We start from the raw sequence: 15,910 nt of genomic DNA on the forward strand, positions 1-15,910 counted from the left end.
CTGGGCACACCCCCATAGCACAAAGCACCAGTACAGCTGGGGAGGAGCTGGGGCCACTTCCTACACAGCTGTGTCTGGCATGTGTCCTGCTGTCCATCTGTCTGCCACCTGCCAGTGGCTTTGTACAGGATGGCTCTAGCAGACCTTTTAGTCGCTGCCATGTAATTGCAAAGGAAGCATATGCTTGTTTTCTTGTCTTCTCCTTTGTTTTCCCGACTCCACAAGTTTTCCACTGATTTTAACAGCAACAATTTCAAAAGGATGAATGCCAATGTAGTGTTGTGAACACCAAAACCAGATGTGCTTGCAAATACTATGGGAACAATTAAAAAGACTCTTTGAAACTCTGTTATTGACAGCTATGATTGGGGTAAAATAAAGGAGGTTTGCTAACTCCTCGAGTTTCCCCAGCTCTTACCCAGCACTGATTATTACTATGTCAGGCAGTACTCAGCCCCAGCATGCAGCTCTCATTGTAGCAGGGGACAGGCCATACATGGGCATATTAAGGATAGATCATCAAGTGCAATTTAATCTAAAGTTCTTTACAAACTGAGCTGCTCTTTTTTGATCTGTAGTGCCAATCTAAAAGGGAGAAGATTCAAACCAATACCAGATTCTTTTTGTGCTACAAGTCTTAGATGTTACAGATTCTCAAGTCACTGCAGTTGTCACTAATTCAAACAAGTGGATAAATATTTAAAAGAGCTCTTTTAGCATTCCAGACACAAGGATCAATACACAAAAATGGCAACATTAGGAGGGAATAATCAGTCTAGAACACAATGTGCAGACATTGGCACTTGGAAGAAGATTCCTTATGATGCCTTAAGTTTTCAGCTTTCATATTTTCCAGATACTGCATTAGTATATAACTCTGAACTTCATATAAAGTGTTAGCAAGTTCTCTTCACAGTTCAATTAGACAAAACAATCCTTCTTCAGCTTGAGAACTAAGGACACCATTGCAGCTTCATGCCCCAAAAGGATAAAAAACAGGGAACTGGGGAGAGCAATCTGGGAGGATGGGACTTCATAACCTGAAGGTGTAATTGGACAATGAACCCCAATACGTAAATGGAATGAAACCTCTAAAAGTGTGAAAGCTCATGATCAGTTGTCCATCTTGGGTGTAGCCTTGGCTGAGCTCTTGTACTGCCCAGGGTGTATCCTCTGAAGGCCTTTTAATGAATACCCACTTTATTCCTTTAACTCTGCCTAGTCTCTGTTCTAGGCAGCCTCCCAAGGCATCACTCCTGCTTGCAGAAGTACAGTAACATGGAATGAGTTATTAATGTTGTTTATTGCAGACATGAGGTTCAAGTATTAAGTAGGTAGCAAAAAAATATAAAATCAACAGCAACAGCAACAACAATTCATGACTATTTCTAAAGTTTAATTCTTTTGTTTCTTCAGATTCTTCACCCCTTTATCCACCAAGGTCCAGATCATTGGCCTCAGCCCAGGAACCATGCCTTGCTCTGGGTCGAGACAATACCCAGAAGATTGTTCCAAACAAGTGGCTGGAACCTCCTGGCATGATGGCCCCAGGTGCTATCCCGTCTCCACTGTTGCAGAGGTGGCAGGAGAAGAACCATCATAAATATTCTCAGCAGGGGCCTTGTAGAGTATCACAACCAGGAGACACAATGACAGTGCCTTGAATCCCATCAGTGTCTCATGCAAGTGACATAGATAAATCAACAACAGAGTCAGATCAGCTGTAGTAATTGTCAAGCTCCTGCTTCAGAAACAACCATCCATTGTGCTTTCCAGAGCAAAACAGCCTGCTTGTAGCACATGCATATTTGTTCCCATTTTTCTAAATTCTTAATATATCCTGACTCCATTAGCCTTCAAAAACTATTTCTGACTTGTGTGTTATGACACAATTTCCTGCTTATGACACAGTAAGAGACAACAACGTTTCAAAGATCACCAGGATTGTTTACAAGTGTGTCTGGGAAGAGAAGACTGATCAAAAGGGAGACCTTTTTATGTCTAGACATTTCTGCATGAATAAACACAATTATGGTGAAATGCCCATCAGCATAAGGAGAGAACCCTATATGATTGTATTCACACTGGGTGAAATTAACCTCCTTGTCTGAACTTGTCCATGAATCTTTGCATAGCTTTAACCTCTGTAAATGCTAACAAGTAAAGCAAGCTTGTTTGGCTGTTCTTAGTGTAAAGACAGAGCCTGGAAAACTTTCAACTATTAAGAATACAAATAAGAATAAATGAGTGACATCAGGACAAAGCTTTCCAGTATAAGAATAGGAATTATAGCAAAAGTAAAATACTTTTTTCAGTCATATTTTGTTGTCATATGTTAAACCCTCCCACTGGTGCCAAAGTAGTAAACCTGAGAAAACACCTACATTTTGAGAGCAATGGAAAATTTTTACTCACGTGGTAAAGTAAGGCCTTTCATCATTGATGTTAATTATATTTATATTCACTGTTCTAGTTGAGTTGAGTCCATCTGGATCTGTCACTGTTATATTTAAGAAGTAACTGTGAAATAAGAAAAACAGAACAAGAATCATTCTGTGTATGTCAGAAAACATTTCTCTGGATACTATAAGCTAATAGGCCATGGGAATAAAATACATTCTCACCTATGTGGATCTTTCTCATAATCAAATTCTTTTGTGGAAAAAATGGCTCCACTTTCACTGATTGAGAATGGTGCTGTTGCAGGGACCAGTGAATACTGAAATGAAGAGAACAAGAAATTAGTCTTTTTACCTTTAAACATCTCTCCATTCATTCCTATCATTGTAGAACAGGGAAAGTTACGGAGGGTCAAGCACCACAAAAATAACCTGCAAAAGCCTCTGAGCAGACCTGCCCAAGGGTGTAAGAGCATTTCTTTATTTGCAGCTTCCTATGCCTCAGAGGTGTCAGGGGTTGGAGGGCACATGGAACTCCCTGCCATTGCTTTCACACACAAAGCAGAGCTGAACCCCCCCAGCTCTGCCTCCCTCCTCACCAGCCCAGCTTCACTGGGCAAAGGCTGAGCACAGACTTCAGGCTAATTGCTTTAATGAATAACACTGAACATTGAAGCAGCATCTTCAGGTTCAGTTCTTGAATGTACTGTATTTTATAAAGCCAAACTAAATAAAGCAAATTCTTAGCTAAATGCACTTACTTTCCCCCAGCTACCAATGTATCTTTCTCCACAAGTTTTTCTAAATACCAAGAGTATTTTCAGATCAGCCAACACATTTTCATAACTGAAGGTAGGTGACAGTTTGTCCTGGGATTGTCCAAAACCTGCTATTCATTTGCCTTGTGATTTCCCTACTGTCTCATTTAAGAGAATTTAAATTGTGATACAGAAGGTTAAAATTTCTACTTACTTTTAGTCACTCTCATCTACAAGAAATATTTTGTAAGCCTTTTTTAAATTTTAAATTCACAATTTTTACTGTGTCTCTGATTAACTATATCAAATTCTGCCTTCAATATCCCTTAATTTTGGAAGGCTGAGAATTTAAAATATAGTTCATGTCCAAGCATTAAGGCTGCTTTTTCTTAGTTTAGTACTGAGAATGCTTCTTTTTTTTCCAGATTAAAACTTTTCCTGTGTTTCTGATAAGGAAGGAAGTTGTTGAAAGATGATGGTAATTCACATTTCGGACACAGCAGATTATACAGTCTCTGGAGTTTTTTGTTTAATACAACTTACTTTGAGTTTTGCGTTTTCAGGATCAGCTGCATCAACTCGGTAAATGCGTTCTGGAGGTGCCCCTTCCAGCACATAGATCATCACAGCTGCATGGATGTAAGACTAAGTGTTATCTGAGTAAAGCAAAGGGCACAGCAGCAAAGAGACTGATGCACTGAAGCTGTCAGGATGTATTACTGCCTGCTGCTTCTTCTCTCTTCACAAGTGTAATTCCAAAATCATCACAAAGTTCACAGATACTCAAAGGATAAAAAGAAACCAATTACATGTCTGTAAACAGGCAACCACCATTGCAATATGAATTGTCCCTCCAAGGCAAAGACTGATCTTCCCTGATGGCCTATCTTGAGTTGCTCACAGGTTATGGAGGAAGTTGTGCATTTGGGCTACATCTGTGGGGTTTTTACCCTGCAGATGGGAAGAATACAATCCTGTACTAGGTCCTCACCACCATCCCCTTCCTGACCACACCCAGTGCCCTGTCAGGAGAGCTCAGAGCCTTTCCTCTTCATTTCTGCTTTTCCTTTACACCTGTGAGGCAGATAATTAGCAAATGGTCTGCACTGATTTAAAGGCTTGCTTTGCTAAGGCTGATAATTCAGTGCAAGGTACATTCCTTTCCATGCCAGGGATTCTCACAGCTGGGCTATCCCACACTGGACCACTGGCAACAGGCTCATCTCTCCTTGGGCAGAGCAATTAACAGGACAACAGATCTTCAGATCACATCATTTGCTTTATGCCCTTTTGTGTCTGCTGGATCTGCTCTTTCTGGACTATTAATTTCCACTGTGACCCCTACTGACTGCTGGTCCTCATCAGAGCAGTGGGAATCCCAGAGCAGCGTAATGAGCTGTTCCCAGAGGACAACAACATGAATGCAAAGTTTAATGAGAGGGAGATGCTTTTTCATAAACAGCAAATGTGCAATTAGTGTCTAATTGTGGCTGGTACTGTTAACTAAAGCCACACAGTCAGACAGATCAGACATCTGTGCTCACCAATTTATGGCAGCTCTAGCTGAGAGTTAAGCTGATGCCTTTATTTGTAACAAGCTCCCACGTAGTGTGTTTCATGCTGTGTCGATCCCTCCAAGTGTCAGATTTAATTATTATTAGGTTCCAGTGGCACCCATGATATGCAAGACATCAGCTATACCAAGAAGATGACACAGCCTCTTCCCTGGGGGAAGCTAATTTGCTTTACAAACTAAGTATTGTATGGAATCAGGGATGTCACTGTGCTCAGGAGGCATCAGTGAGGAGGGCTGAATGTGAGCAGGCTGCTCTGAACACATCCCTGAGCAGCAGGAAAAAGTGCAGCCAGCGTGGTCAGTGCAGACCTGGGGGCTAGCAGCCAGCTCTGAGTACCTGCCACAAAGGGATCACAGTTTAGCATTTTCAGATTTTTTTAAATTGAATATTGAAGTATGCTTGGCCATACAGTGCTGTTAGAACAGCAAAAGTGTTCAAACAGGCTCTCAGTATTTTATGCAGTGAACTGAACTTTTCTGTCTGCCACATGAACACATAATGAACAAATCATTGTATTCTGATACATCTGGTACAATTTTTGCAGGTCTTCTTCATTAGTAAATAAGCAAGGTAAGATCTCAGGGAGTAAGACATTTATTTCCCATCCTTTCTGTCAATGGCAGTGTCACTCACACCAGGTACAGCAAGACTTGCAAAGCCTGCCCTGGCCACAGCTGCAGCCCAGGCTCCCCAGCCCCATTCCTAAGGCTGCTGCACATTCCTGCCCTGGCATCTTTGCCCCTGGTCTAAAAGTAAACTTGGTTAACATCAACTGCCCCGTGTAGGAGACAGAACTCTCTGCCTCTTTCCATTTGTACCACCATAGATCACAGGCTCTGAGGTCTCATTCTTAAGACTGGTTTCCAACTTACTTCTCATGTGCAAGTGTAAACGCAGTATGCAAATTTAAAACATCTGCAAAGGAAGGTTTTTATGGTTTTCCCACAGAAATTCTTGCACATATGATATGCACTTGTTAAAAATATCTTGCTTGTCCAAATCAGTCCAGTTTCCCACTAACTACATACTCAATGGTTGTAATCCCAGAAAACTCCAATTTTCTAATTTTAAAAAATATGCATTTATTGGTATATTTTTTTCCTTTAGTTCTTCAGCTGCTTCAAAATGGTTAAATAATTTTTTTAAAAAACTTCAAGAAAAATAAAAGGGCATTTCCAAAGGTGAAGCATACCAACTCTTGGTGTAAAACAAAGCTCTAATAAAAACAGCGTCCTGTTTCTCCCTTGTTTTCCTAAAGGAAAATGCCTAGACTACCATACCTACAGGCACTGTATGAGATCAATTTTTTTAAGCTTATGTCATCTTTTCAAGTATTGTTCTTTTCAAATTCTATTATCATCTTACTTTGAATTGCCATATTTCCTCGAAATACAGGATGTTCATTTTTATCTGTTACATGAATAGTCAATATGTTAAGATCAGTTCTTCCAGTTGTATCTTCAACAAAAATCTGCAAATCAAAGCTCTTTGGCATAGTTTCATAATCGAGGACAGGGTTTCCAGTGGTAATAACCTGAAAATAAAATATTATTATTAGCACATGATGCAACAGATGGAATTTACAGTCCAAATGAGTGAATACAAATAAAGGGACACTTTAAATCTGTAAAGAGTGAGTGCTTAAGATAATCTTGTACTTGTTGGCACATTTCTCAACAGTGGCAAAAATGTCACAGCAACTGAGTAAAGAGACTAAAATGTTGTGTGGCTTCATGGAGTAACTCAAAGATCCTTTGTGTGAGGAGCAGTGTGAAGAGGAGGTAGCCCAGAAGAAACTGCCCTGCCTCACAGCTTTGCCATCAAGTTCAGGACTATATCTTGCAGGTACGTGTCTGTTTCAAGTGTTTTCCTTTTCACATCATGCTCCAAGACTGTTCAAGGTGTGATGAGACAGAATTCAGAGGAAGCCTTGCAAGACACAAGGGCAGCTTCACTTTTTCTGTGAATTAGGAACATGAGGAGGAAGAACTTTTACTTGAAATAAAGAGTGTGGAGGCAGGAGACCATGTAGTCATGTAGTCTACCAGCTATCAGAACCTACCTTGTGTATCTGGGAGAAGACTTGCAGGATAATCATAGAAGAAGGGAACTTCCTGGGTACATTATCTGAAAGAGGCACCAGAACTGTTTGGGGAAAATGCTGAACTAATTGAAAAGATAACCTAGGCCTTGAGTTTTGCAAGATTGATAAGGCAAAATTATTTTGTTTTGGAGACTTTATGTCAAAGGCTTCCAGCTCTGCATATTGCCTCTCAACACAGAATATGTACTAGCACAAGTACATATTCTATGAAAAAAAGTAAAGTGCAATCATTCTGGATTTAGGATGAGTCCAGAGGAACAGCAGGATGCTGAAAGTTGTATGCCTCAACCTTCTCTGCTGAAACCAATAGATTTTCCCTTTCTTGGACAAGAAAGGAAAAGGTGACAGTTCCGTTTTTGGTGTGGCTAACAAACTGTGAAATTTGAACACAGTAGCAGGTGCTGTGAAACTGGAGAAAGGAAAACTGATGGGGCTCATGAGTGTATGTGACAAGTAGCATGTCAGTGTATTTGCAATACTGAAGAATAAAGGAGGCTGAAGAGCTTCCAGAAGGAAAACAATGAAATAAATCCTTGGGTTTAGATGAGATGCTGTGAGCCAGAGGACAAACACAAAAGTGATGTCAGCACAGTTAGAAGACAGAAGTCAAAACAGAGACAAATAACAAAGAGTTGGAGGGGAGTGAAGAGAAGCACAAATGTTTTGTGCCTTCTGGTAAATAAAACAGCTTCTGTCTGGAACCTCATGGATCTTTTTGTTAAAATACTGCAGGAGAAAATAACTGTGTCCTGGATGGTCTCCTCTCCTTCTCCTGTACAGATACAAGTTTCCCATAAAAGTGAGGCTAACACAGAAGAAACATTCTAAAAAGCTTGTCACAACAGTGGAAAGCTTGATGTTCAAAATGAATGTTTGATGGAGATCTAAATACCATAAACACATACAATGAATTCAACATTTGAAAGTGTCCTCTTCTAAGCAGAAGTTTTGTGTTCTGCAGATTATCCCTCCAATTCACAGCCAAATATTTTCATTGGTGATGTAACTACAGCCAGACTAAATGTGTCTAAATACACATCTCCCACCCTCCTTTATAAATGCCTTAGAAGTGAAGATGTGAATCTAAATTGCCTCTTTCTAAGTTGCTTTTGAAGCTTTTTGGGAACAGCATGCCACTGGTATAGGCTGTGAGCCAGAATTCACCTTTCCTTCAGGTAGGAGCAAAGCTTACTGATAAAGGCAGGAGTGCACACACTTGAAGCAGCTGCAGGCTTCATGAAGGGGGATCTAGACTCACCCCTAAACTATCTAATGTCTATCCCTCATTCCACATGAGAATTTCGCTGCTTGCTGCTCCACCACCAATATATTCAGAGAGCACCACTAAGAGCACCCAGGCAGTTTCAGGCAGCAGCAGGTTTTTATACATTCCACACATCTTCTGCTCCTGAGAACCTTCAAACAGGAGTAAGGTGAGGAGTAAGGGACAGAACTGAGATCTCAGAAATTGTTACTTTCTCAGAAGTCTCAAAATATATCAAGAAACGTGATATTGCTGTCTGCTGCTGCAACAGGGCTAAATGTGCTTCATAAATACTGAAGAGCCTATTCTAGCAGGTACTTAGTAATCTCATAATTCATTCATGAAATACTGCCTTCTTCTATATCTTAACAAAGATATCATGGCAGCAGGTAGAGCTGAGGTGTCTAGTTTTGGAACACATCACTTTTTGTGAAATATTGTTCAGATCTGCTACAACATGGCATAAATAATTGAAAGTACAACCCTCATCAAATAAATTAACTAAAACCACCCATGTATTTATCCTTGCTTTATAAGTTGTAGTTAGCACTCCTCTGCTAATTTGCAGAATTTGGATGTAGATTGCTTTATGACTTTTTCATGACTGATATTCACTGGCTCAAACTCTTTGTTCTATTCCTCCGAGTGACTTAGGGAATGTTGGAAAAAGCAACAGCTCAAGCAGAACACAAACAGGCTCACAGGCCATTCTGGTAATGTGGCTGTGGTATGCAATGGATACAAACTGGCGCTTTGGAAGAAGCTGTCTCCAGTTTCCAGCTTTTTTGGCCATTCATTTTCATCCTTGTGTCATCTTCCACTGTTCTAGAACAATAATTTCTCCATCATCCTTGCCATGAAAAAAACCCTAGAGGGACTTTTTGTCTGTTTTTTCCCCTCCATATTAACTTCTCAGTCACACTCAATACGCAGCAGTATAAATTCTTGTGTGTCACAACATAAGGATGGCATGGGATGGGACCAAGCAGGTGTATAAAAGGACTGAGGGGCTTTTTGGCAGCAGAAGGGATCACTTTAATTCAAAGTGCCAAAATAAAGCTTAGGAAGGGAGTCCTACATTATGGATTTTCTGTCAGCAAAACCACTTTAAGGGATGTATCCATTTCCTTCTGATTGTTACACAGGAGGGGAGGAATGAGCATTAAGCAGAGTTTGGGGAGGTTTAGGTTACACATCAGGCAAAGGTTTTTCACCCAGAAAGTGGCTGGACACTGGAACAGCTTCCCAGGGCAGTGGTCACAGCACCAAGCCTGGCAGAGTTAAAGAAGCAATTGGACAATGTTCTCAGGCACATGGAGTGATTCTTGGGGTGTTCCAGGAGCTGGATTTCATAATCCTGAAGGAACCCTCCCAACTCAGCATATTCTATAATGCTATGGTTCTATGATCTCTTCAGCTGACCCAGTCCAGGTATTTGTACAGTCCCACCCTGTGCTTCACAGGTAAAGATGGCTTTTGTGAGAGGTTTTTTAACCATTTCACTGAGCTGGCTGGGGAGCAGTAAAGAGCCATCAGAGCTGGCACAAGAGAGCTTTGTGCTCTGCTGGGAGTCTGGAGCATGGGAGACACAGCAGCTCCCTGCAGGCTCATCAAACCCCGGGCCACAGCCTTTCCTTTCCCAAATTTTCTCCCAGAATCACCGGCAAAGACAACTAGAAAAGAGCTGTTGTATCAGTTCTGTGAAAACCTGAACTTCCTTGGAAACACCCAGAAAAGGATATTCAAATCACCTTTTTAAGGCTCTGCACCATTTCTATCTGCATCTATTAAAGCCACCCTTCAGTGTCACTGTTCAGGCTCAGACACACCAGCAAGTTGCAGTGGGATGACAAGTTATCATGCATCTGAACACTCATTGCCTGTGACAAATGTGAGCTAATATTTGCTGATTTATTCAACAATGAAAATCAGCCTGAAGTAATGGAAATTACTCTGCATTTGCCACAGGACAAGAGCATGCAATGGATAGAGACAGGTCACAGATGTGTGGAAGGGTGATAACTCCTACGTCAAGATAACTTCCTCATGTGTCACAGCCTTTGTTCAGAATTAAAAATTACTTTGATCTAATTCAGTTTCATTTAATTTGGGAGTGAAACAAATTAATTTTAATTCTTGGTGAGAGTGGCCAAACAGAAGCTGAATGTGGTTTAACTAAGGCACTTTCATTTCACAGTGACTTCATAAATATTAAGCTGAAAAACTTTGGATAAAACCTCAAAACAGAAGCAGATCCTCCACATTCTTCTTCACCTCTTATTTTCTAAAAATCACATTTTTTCTATCACAGAACTAAAGGAATTATTGTGATGAGTGATTTTTCCTAGATGCAATTAAAAATCATAATTACTATTGCTATTCATCTGTCATATCTGTTGCAGCATTTTTGAATACCACCACAGTCTGCATTTAAAATTCTTTTCTGATTAAAAGATGAGACATTGTGCACTGTCAGTGCTCAGTAATCCAGGAAACATCAGCCTACAACTGAAAATTACTCAAGTTAAACTGAAAACTCACCCTGAATTCAAGACCTCCTTTTGATACAATGTCAAAAGCTTCTGTGAGTGGATTTGAATTTACTATGGTGGGAAGAACTGCAACACCTTCAGAAGCCAATGGAGAAAGAGTCACATTAAAGTCACAGACTGCAACACCAGCTGCTGAGTTTTCTTCAACAGTGCTTGTTGCAGGTAAGCCCTGAAGCAACTGGGATCTTCTTCCTGCAGAGGAAAATGAATGCAAAATTACTTGAGCTAACAAATACACAGCTTTTGTCAAGAGCTGCCATTAAGGAACACAAAAAGCCCTGGCTCTCTTTTTACCTATGAATGGGGACATGTGGTAGTAAATCCAGAATTAATGGCAAAAGAATCCATCTTTTCTGTAATTCAGCCCTATAGTATTGTCATCTAGAGTGGTCATTGTCAAAGTATTATTTTGTTGCATCATTTGCCTTCATATATGTCTTTGTACAGAAGCAAAGAAGCCCAAAACATTTCTATTTTTCATTTTGCTCCCTGTACTAATTCTTGCCTCTGCTCACTGTTACATGAAGTACCTTGGATCACACAGACTCAGATACCAAAGAAGCAATGTTTTTTTTTGTGGACTACACTATCTGCAGCACCTATTTCCTCCATTTTCCCTCTTCTAATTCTTTCTACAGCAGCTGTGTGAAAGCCTGGCTCTTGAGTAGTGTGATTTCATAACAATTTCAGGGGTGTACTGTCATGTCTCCTGCTTTGAGCAAGGAAGAGCAGCCTGGAGTCTTTGGAGAAGATGCAGGCCCACAAAAGCACCCTATGGTTCAAAACTGCATGGGAGCTGCACGTGCTGGTGAGGCATCCACAGATTTGCACAAGCTCCTCACTTGTCCAGACCTCTGGATTCCCCAGACCTTTTGCTTTCTCTGTCATTTAGCTTCTAGTTTTTGGTATTTTTGACAAAGGCCTGCTGTGCTTCATCTTATGAAGAAAACATAAATCAGGGCTGCTTTTGATGCCCTGAAACAACACTTCAGTAATCTCATATCCCTGAACCAGCAATGTAACTCAACACCAGACTGTGGCAGGGGCGACTCTTGCTTGGGGATGGATGCTTCACTGGCTCATCCAAAACACTCTCCAAGAAAGCTGGCTGTGTTCAGCCAAACTTCTGCACATTGTGCCAACAGGGAGACAGATACTTCCCACTGTGATCATCCAAACTTCCTGCACACTCTGTGCCAAGAGGGAGACAGATAGTGTCCACTCAAGGGTCTGGACAGGCTCTTCATACACCAGCAATTACTGTGGCAAAAGCTCCATGAAGTCTTTTTTTTTTTTTTTTTTTTTTTGCTGCAGAGTTGCAAGGTTGAAAAGCTGCTACAGGAACTGGTCTGAGACCATTAGAGCTGCATGGAGATTCTCATGATCCCACACTGCAGATACTGCAGGTTCCTGGGTCACTGACCCAGCTGGGATTACTTGGGCATTTATGGAAAAAAATTACACTGGAGATAACCTAGAGGTACAGGGTGGGATGTGGGACACTGTGAGGTGGGAAATGCCTGAAAGATTTAATCTGAACAGGTCAGTCTGACACCCTGGTGGGACCGAGTTCAGCTGAGCTGTTACTGATTTATGTCAGCAGGAGCAAGATACAGTGAAGGACCAAGTTTTTATTACTGTTATTACAAATTCTGGAAAACACCATCAAGAAAAATCACCCATGCAAATGAGGCTGGGCTGAGAGGGGCTTCTGGAGATACATTTCCATAAGTGGAGCTGAACTTCAAATGTAATCTCCTGTGGACAGTACTTGATGAATTCAGTTCACTTATCAAGCCACAGTTCATTAATGGAAACCATTTATACAAGCAATGAAATAATTTACAGTATTTAGAAATGTAGAAAGGAGTTGCTATTTTTGTGTTATGTCCAAAGATTGCATTGGCTGTTTATTCAGAATTTGTCTTTCTAAATCAAAAGTTCTAATTTCTTGCTCTTCATTTTAACTGAAATTTTAGGTGCTGCATCTGAATGCAGCTTCTTTTTCCAACCAATTTTGCAAAAACTCGCCTTCCATATTCACAAATCCTTGCTTACCTCTTTACTTTGCAGACCAAAATATTTCTGTAGCAATTTAACACATTATTTATCAGAATTATCAATGACAATAATTGACAAATTATGAGTCCAAGACAAAGCAATAATCAGATTGTTTTGGAGAAGTTTATGTATATTTAAGACTTATTTATCTGTGATGTTCCAGTCTTTAGAGTGTGCTTGAGTAGCACCCTCAAGATTTTCTCTATCCACAACCACGCAGGTTAGAAAAATGCTATTTTTCAAAGAAAGCTGAAAGTGGCAGGCAGGGTCCTAATCACAGTTTTGGGAACGTCAGGAAAACCACTGAATACTGAGAGGCTCCTGAGGGATGGCAGAGCTCTTACAGCTCCTTGAGAGCCAAATGACCCTACCTGGGCAGGTGCCTACAGCAACAGCAGTGCTTCATGTGCCACCCAGACTTCAGACAGTTTGAAGATCTGCTAAGTTGGTAGTGTGCAAATACTCATATTGGCAAATCTCCCATGCATTTACACTGATTAAAGTTAGTCATGTCATACTACGAATATTTTCCACAACTTTCTCTCTGTTTGGCACAGTTAGATTGCTTGTTTTACTTTATCAAAGAGAAATGTTATCAATATGTGAAAGGAGGATGCTGGACTATAACCCACAGTTATTGTTTCTTGGAGAGCTGACCTCCTTTCCCACTCCAGTGCTGACACACTGGGCAGTGGCTATTAGAAATGAAGTGCCTCATCCAAAAAAAGAGTTTTATTAAAGAGTCATATTCTCTTCATTATACTGCTGTAACCACAGAGCCCAGTCTATTTCAGTCAGAAAATAATTGTTGCTTGATTTTTCCCATCTGTGTCTGATCCCTAAATATGTATTATAAAGTTCCCTAGAGAAAGTATAACAGCCAACAGTGTTCTAATTTTAGCAGCATAATGAAATCATGTTCTTACCAGATACTACTCCCAGCAAAATTAGGAAAAGGAGCATGCTCTTCATTGTCTTTATGACCCGTCCTTCATGTTCCCAGCATGCAAACTGAAGGAAGATCACAGTATGTTTTCCCCAGTTTACATCAGCTCCATCTAAATTCTCCCTCTTTTTCATGTTGTGCAGTGAGAAATGAAACAAAGGACCTGTGTCTCCAAGGGAGTTTCCAAACACCACCAGCTTGTTTGCTCGTCAGGGAGCTGCTCCTTGCTGACACTTCATTCACAGCCCTGGTCTGTACTGGGGAAAACAGTCATTAATTGTCCTTCCACTATAATCATCTTATTCAATGAAGCATTGTGAAGAGAATCTAGTATGTTTTAAATCTGGAAATACCATGTTGCTCTCACCACTCCAGCAATGAGGTGCTCTCTTCACCCACCAGAATCAATTACTCATGGTTTTTACCCAAACCAGGAACTTGAAGTTTTCTTGTTTTTCTGACTACCAGAGAATCTCTCAGAACACAGATACTACATACCTGGAGGTGAGGCATGTGTACATGATGAAGTTTGTACATGATGCAGCTTCGCTGCAGCTGTCTCAGGAACACCATGGATCCCCACAGAAGTGCACTGGTTCCCTGAGATTAGGAATTTAACTTGCTAGCTCACAATACAGCCAACTTTTTTTTTTTAAACTAAGGACAGTCCTAGTGTTAGTTCATGGAGCATGGGAGAGAAGTGACATGAATACTGGAACTGGGTGCAGTATAGGTGCATTAGAATTCACTCATAGAATAATTTAGCCTGGAAGGGACCTCTGGAGGTCACCTAGTCAAATATCCTGCTCAAAGCAGGCTTAATTAAATCAGGTTGCTCAGGGATTCATCAAGTTGATTCTCAACACCTCCACACAAACTTAGCAGCTCTGCTAAGAGGCAGAATTTTGAGATTCAGATTTAACACAGCTGTGGAGAAACCTGACTGAATTGTGATCTCAGCTGGCACCTCTGGATGTTTCTGCACGACCCTCTGTGGTTGTCCCACTGAAAGCTGACAGCAGCTCAGAAAGTTCTGTCCCTTGCTTCTGTGTTTTGTGTAGCATGCTCCTGTTAATTGGACATGCTGAGCATGAGCAGCCAGTTTAACACCAGGGCAGGCACTGCCTGTGCCTGCTGCACTCACCTCAGGCTGTGGTACCTGTGTATGGTACCTGTGAATTCTGCTGGAAAAGATGCACCAGTAAAGCCTGTTGATTGGAACTGAACCATACCTGCGTATCAGATACTGATCTGAGGAATCATGAGAAGTACTCATTTTATGGCTAATCTGCATCTATTTTAAAGTGCTTCTAGGACCTTGTAATGGTTTGAAGTGGATGTGGCCACACAATATCATTTGGGAGCACAACCTGTAGTACCAAGGAAGCTGATCTTCCTTCGTCCCAGGAAATGTGTGCCTAGACTTCACATTAGTAAAGAAAGTGTGTGGAAAGTCTCACTCTCAAATGACCTAGTTATGCTGATAATAATGTAAATATATTTATAGTGTCAAAAAATTCTAACATGTCCCTTTGCCTACCAGCTCTTTGCCCATCCCTTCATATGCACTTCCTGAGTTCACAAAGAAGCTTTTGATGTGACAGGATGCCTCACAAAGATGAGGTCTGTGTGCACAGGCATGAATCAGGCTTGTACACTGTGATGTCTTGTACAGTGATCTTCTACTAATTACCAGAACACTGTTAAACTGCTGCTAGCTTTATTCCGTCCTTTTAGTTGTAATGTGTAACCTATCCCATTATAAGCCTGTTTCTTTAGGTCTTGAAAAAACTACAGAAACATCTGGGATAAGTTTCAAAGTCTTTCAGGATTTCTAAATTTGTTTAGGATCTGCTTTGAGGGATAGGACTGATTCCATCCTATACTCTGGATAGACAAGACTTCTCCAGAACTCATAGGTCACAATTTCATCCTTTATTTTCTTTCTTTTCTTCTTAGGCTGGGTTTTGGTGGGGAGAAGGGGGAATTTGGTTTTGGTGTGGCTTTTTTTTTGTTCCTAAATAAATATAAATATATTTAAAATATGTTATATGTATTATATATATCTTTATGTATTTATATTTATAAATATATTTCTCAGCTTCTTTGTTTTGATCCTCTTTCTGACAATGTGCACAGATCTAATTTCAGCAAGGATTCAAAGTCCATGAACATAAACCAGACATTATTTATGATACAAACACTGCAGAGAGCTACAGGAGACATGTATGGGAAAGGCATCAGGAATG

General features: G+C 40.6%; 1 protein-coding gene across 1 annotated transcript in view; it reads right to left on the bottom strand.

Annotated features, from left to right (window-relative positions):
• The window catches only part of CDHR3 (cadherin related family member 3), a 34,935-nt gene extending 21,079 nt beyond the window's left edge, over nucleotides 1-13,856 (bottom strand). Inside the window, exons 1-6 of the mRNA XM_063155934.1 lie at nucleotides 13,642-13,856; nucleotides 10,644-10,846; nucleotides 6,100-6,268; nucleotides 3,701-3,786; nucleotides 2,625-2,719; nucleotides 2,416-2,520 (exon numbers count right to left, since the gene is read on the bottom strand). Of these exons, the coding sequence (XP_063012004.1) occupies nucleotides 2,416-2,520; nucleotides 2,625-2,719; nucleotides 3,701-3,786; nucleotides 6,100-6,268; nucleotides 10,644-10,846; nucleotides 13,642-13,795 (812 nt within the window). The 5' untranslated portion in view covers nucleotides 13,796-13,856. The remainder of the gene's footprint in view (nucleotides 1-2,415; nucleotides 2,521-2,624; nucleotides 2,720-3,700; nucleotides 3,787-6,099; nucleotides 6,269-10,643; nucleotides 10,847-13,641) is intronic.
• Nucleotides 13,857-15,910: the final 2,054 nt, after the last annotated feature.

The sequence above is a fragment of the Melospiza melodia genome, chromosome 4 (assembly GCF_035770615.1).
Source record: "Melospiza melodia melodia isolate bMelMel2 chromosome 4, bMelMel2.pri, whole genome shotgun sequence".
In the NCBI taxonomy this organism is placed as follows: domain Eukaryota; kingdom Metazoa; phylum Chordata; class Aves; order Passeriformes; family Passerellidae; genus Melospiza; species Melospiza melodia.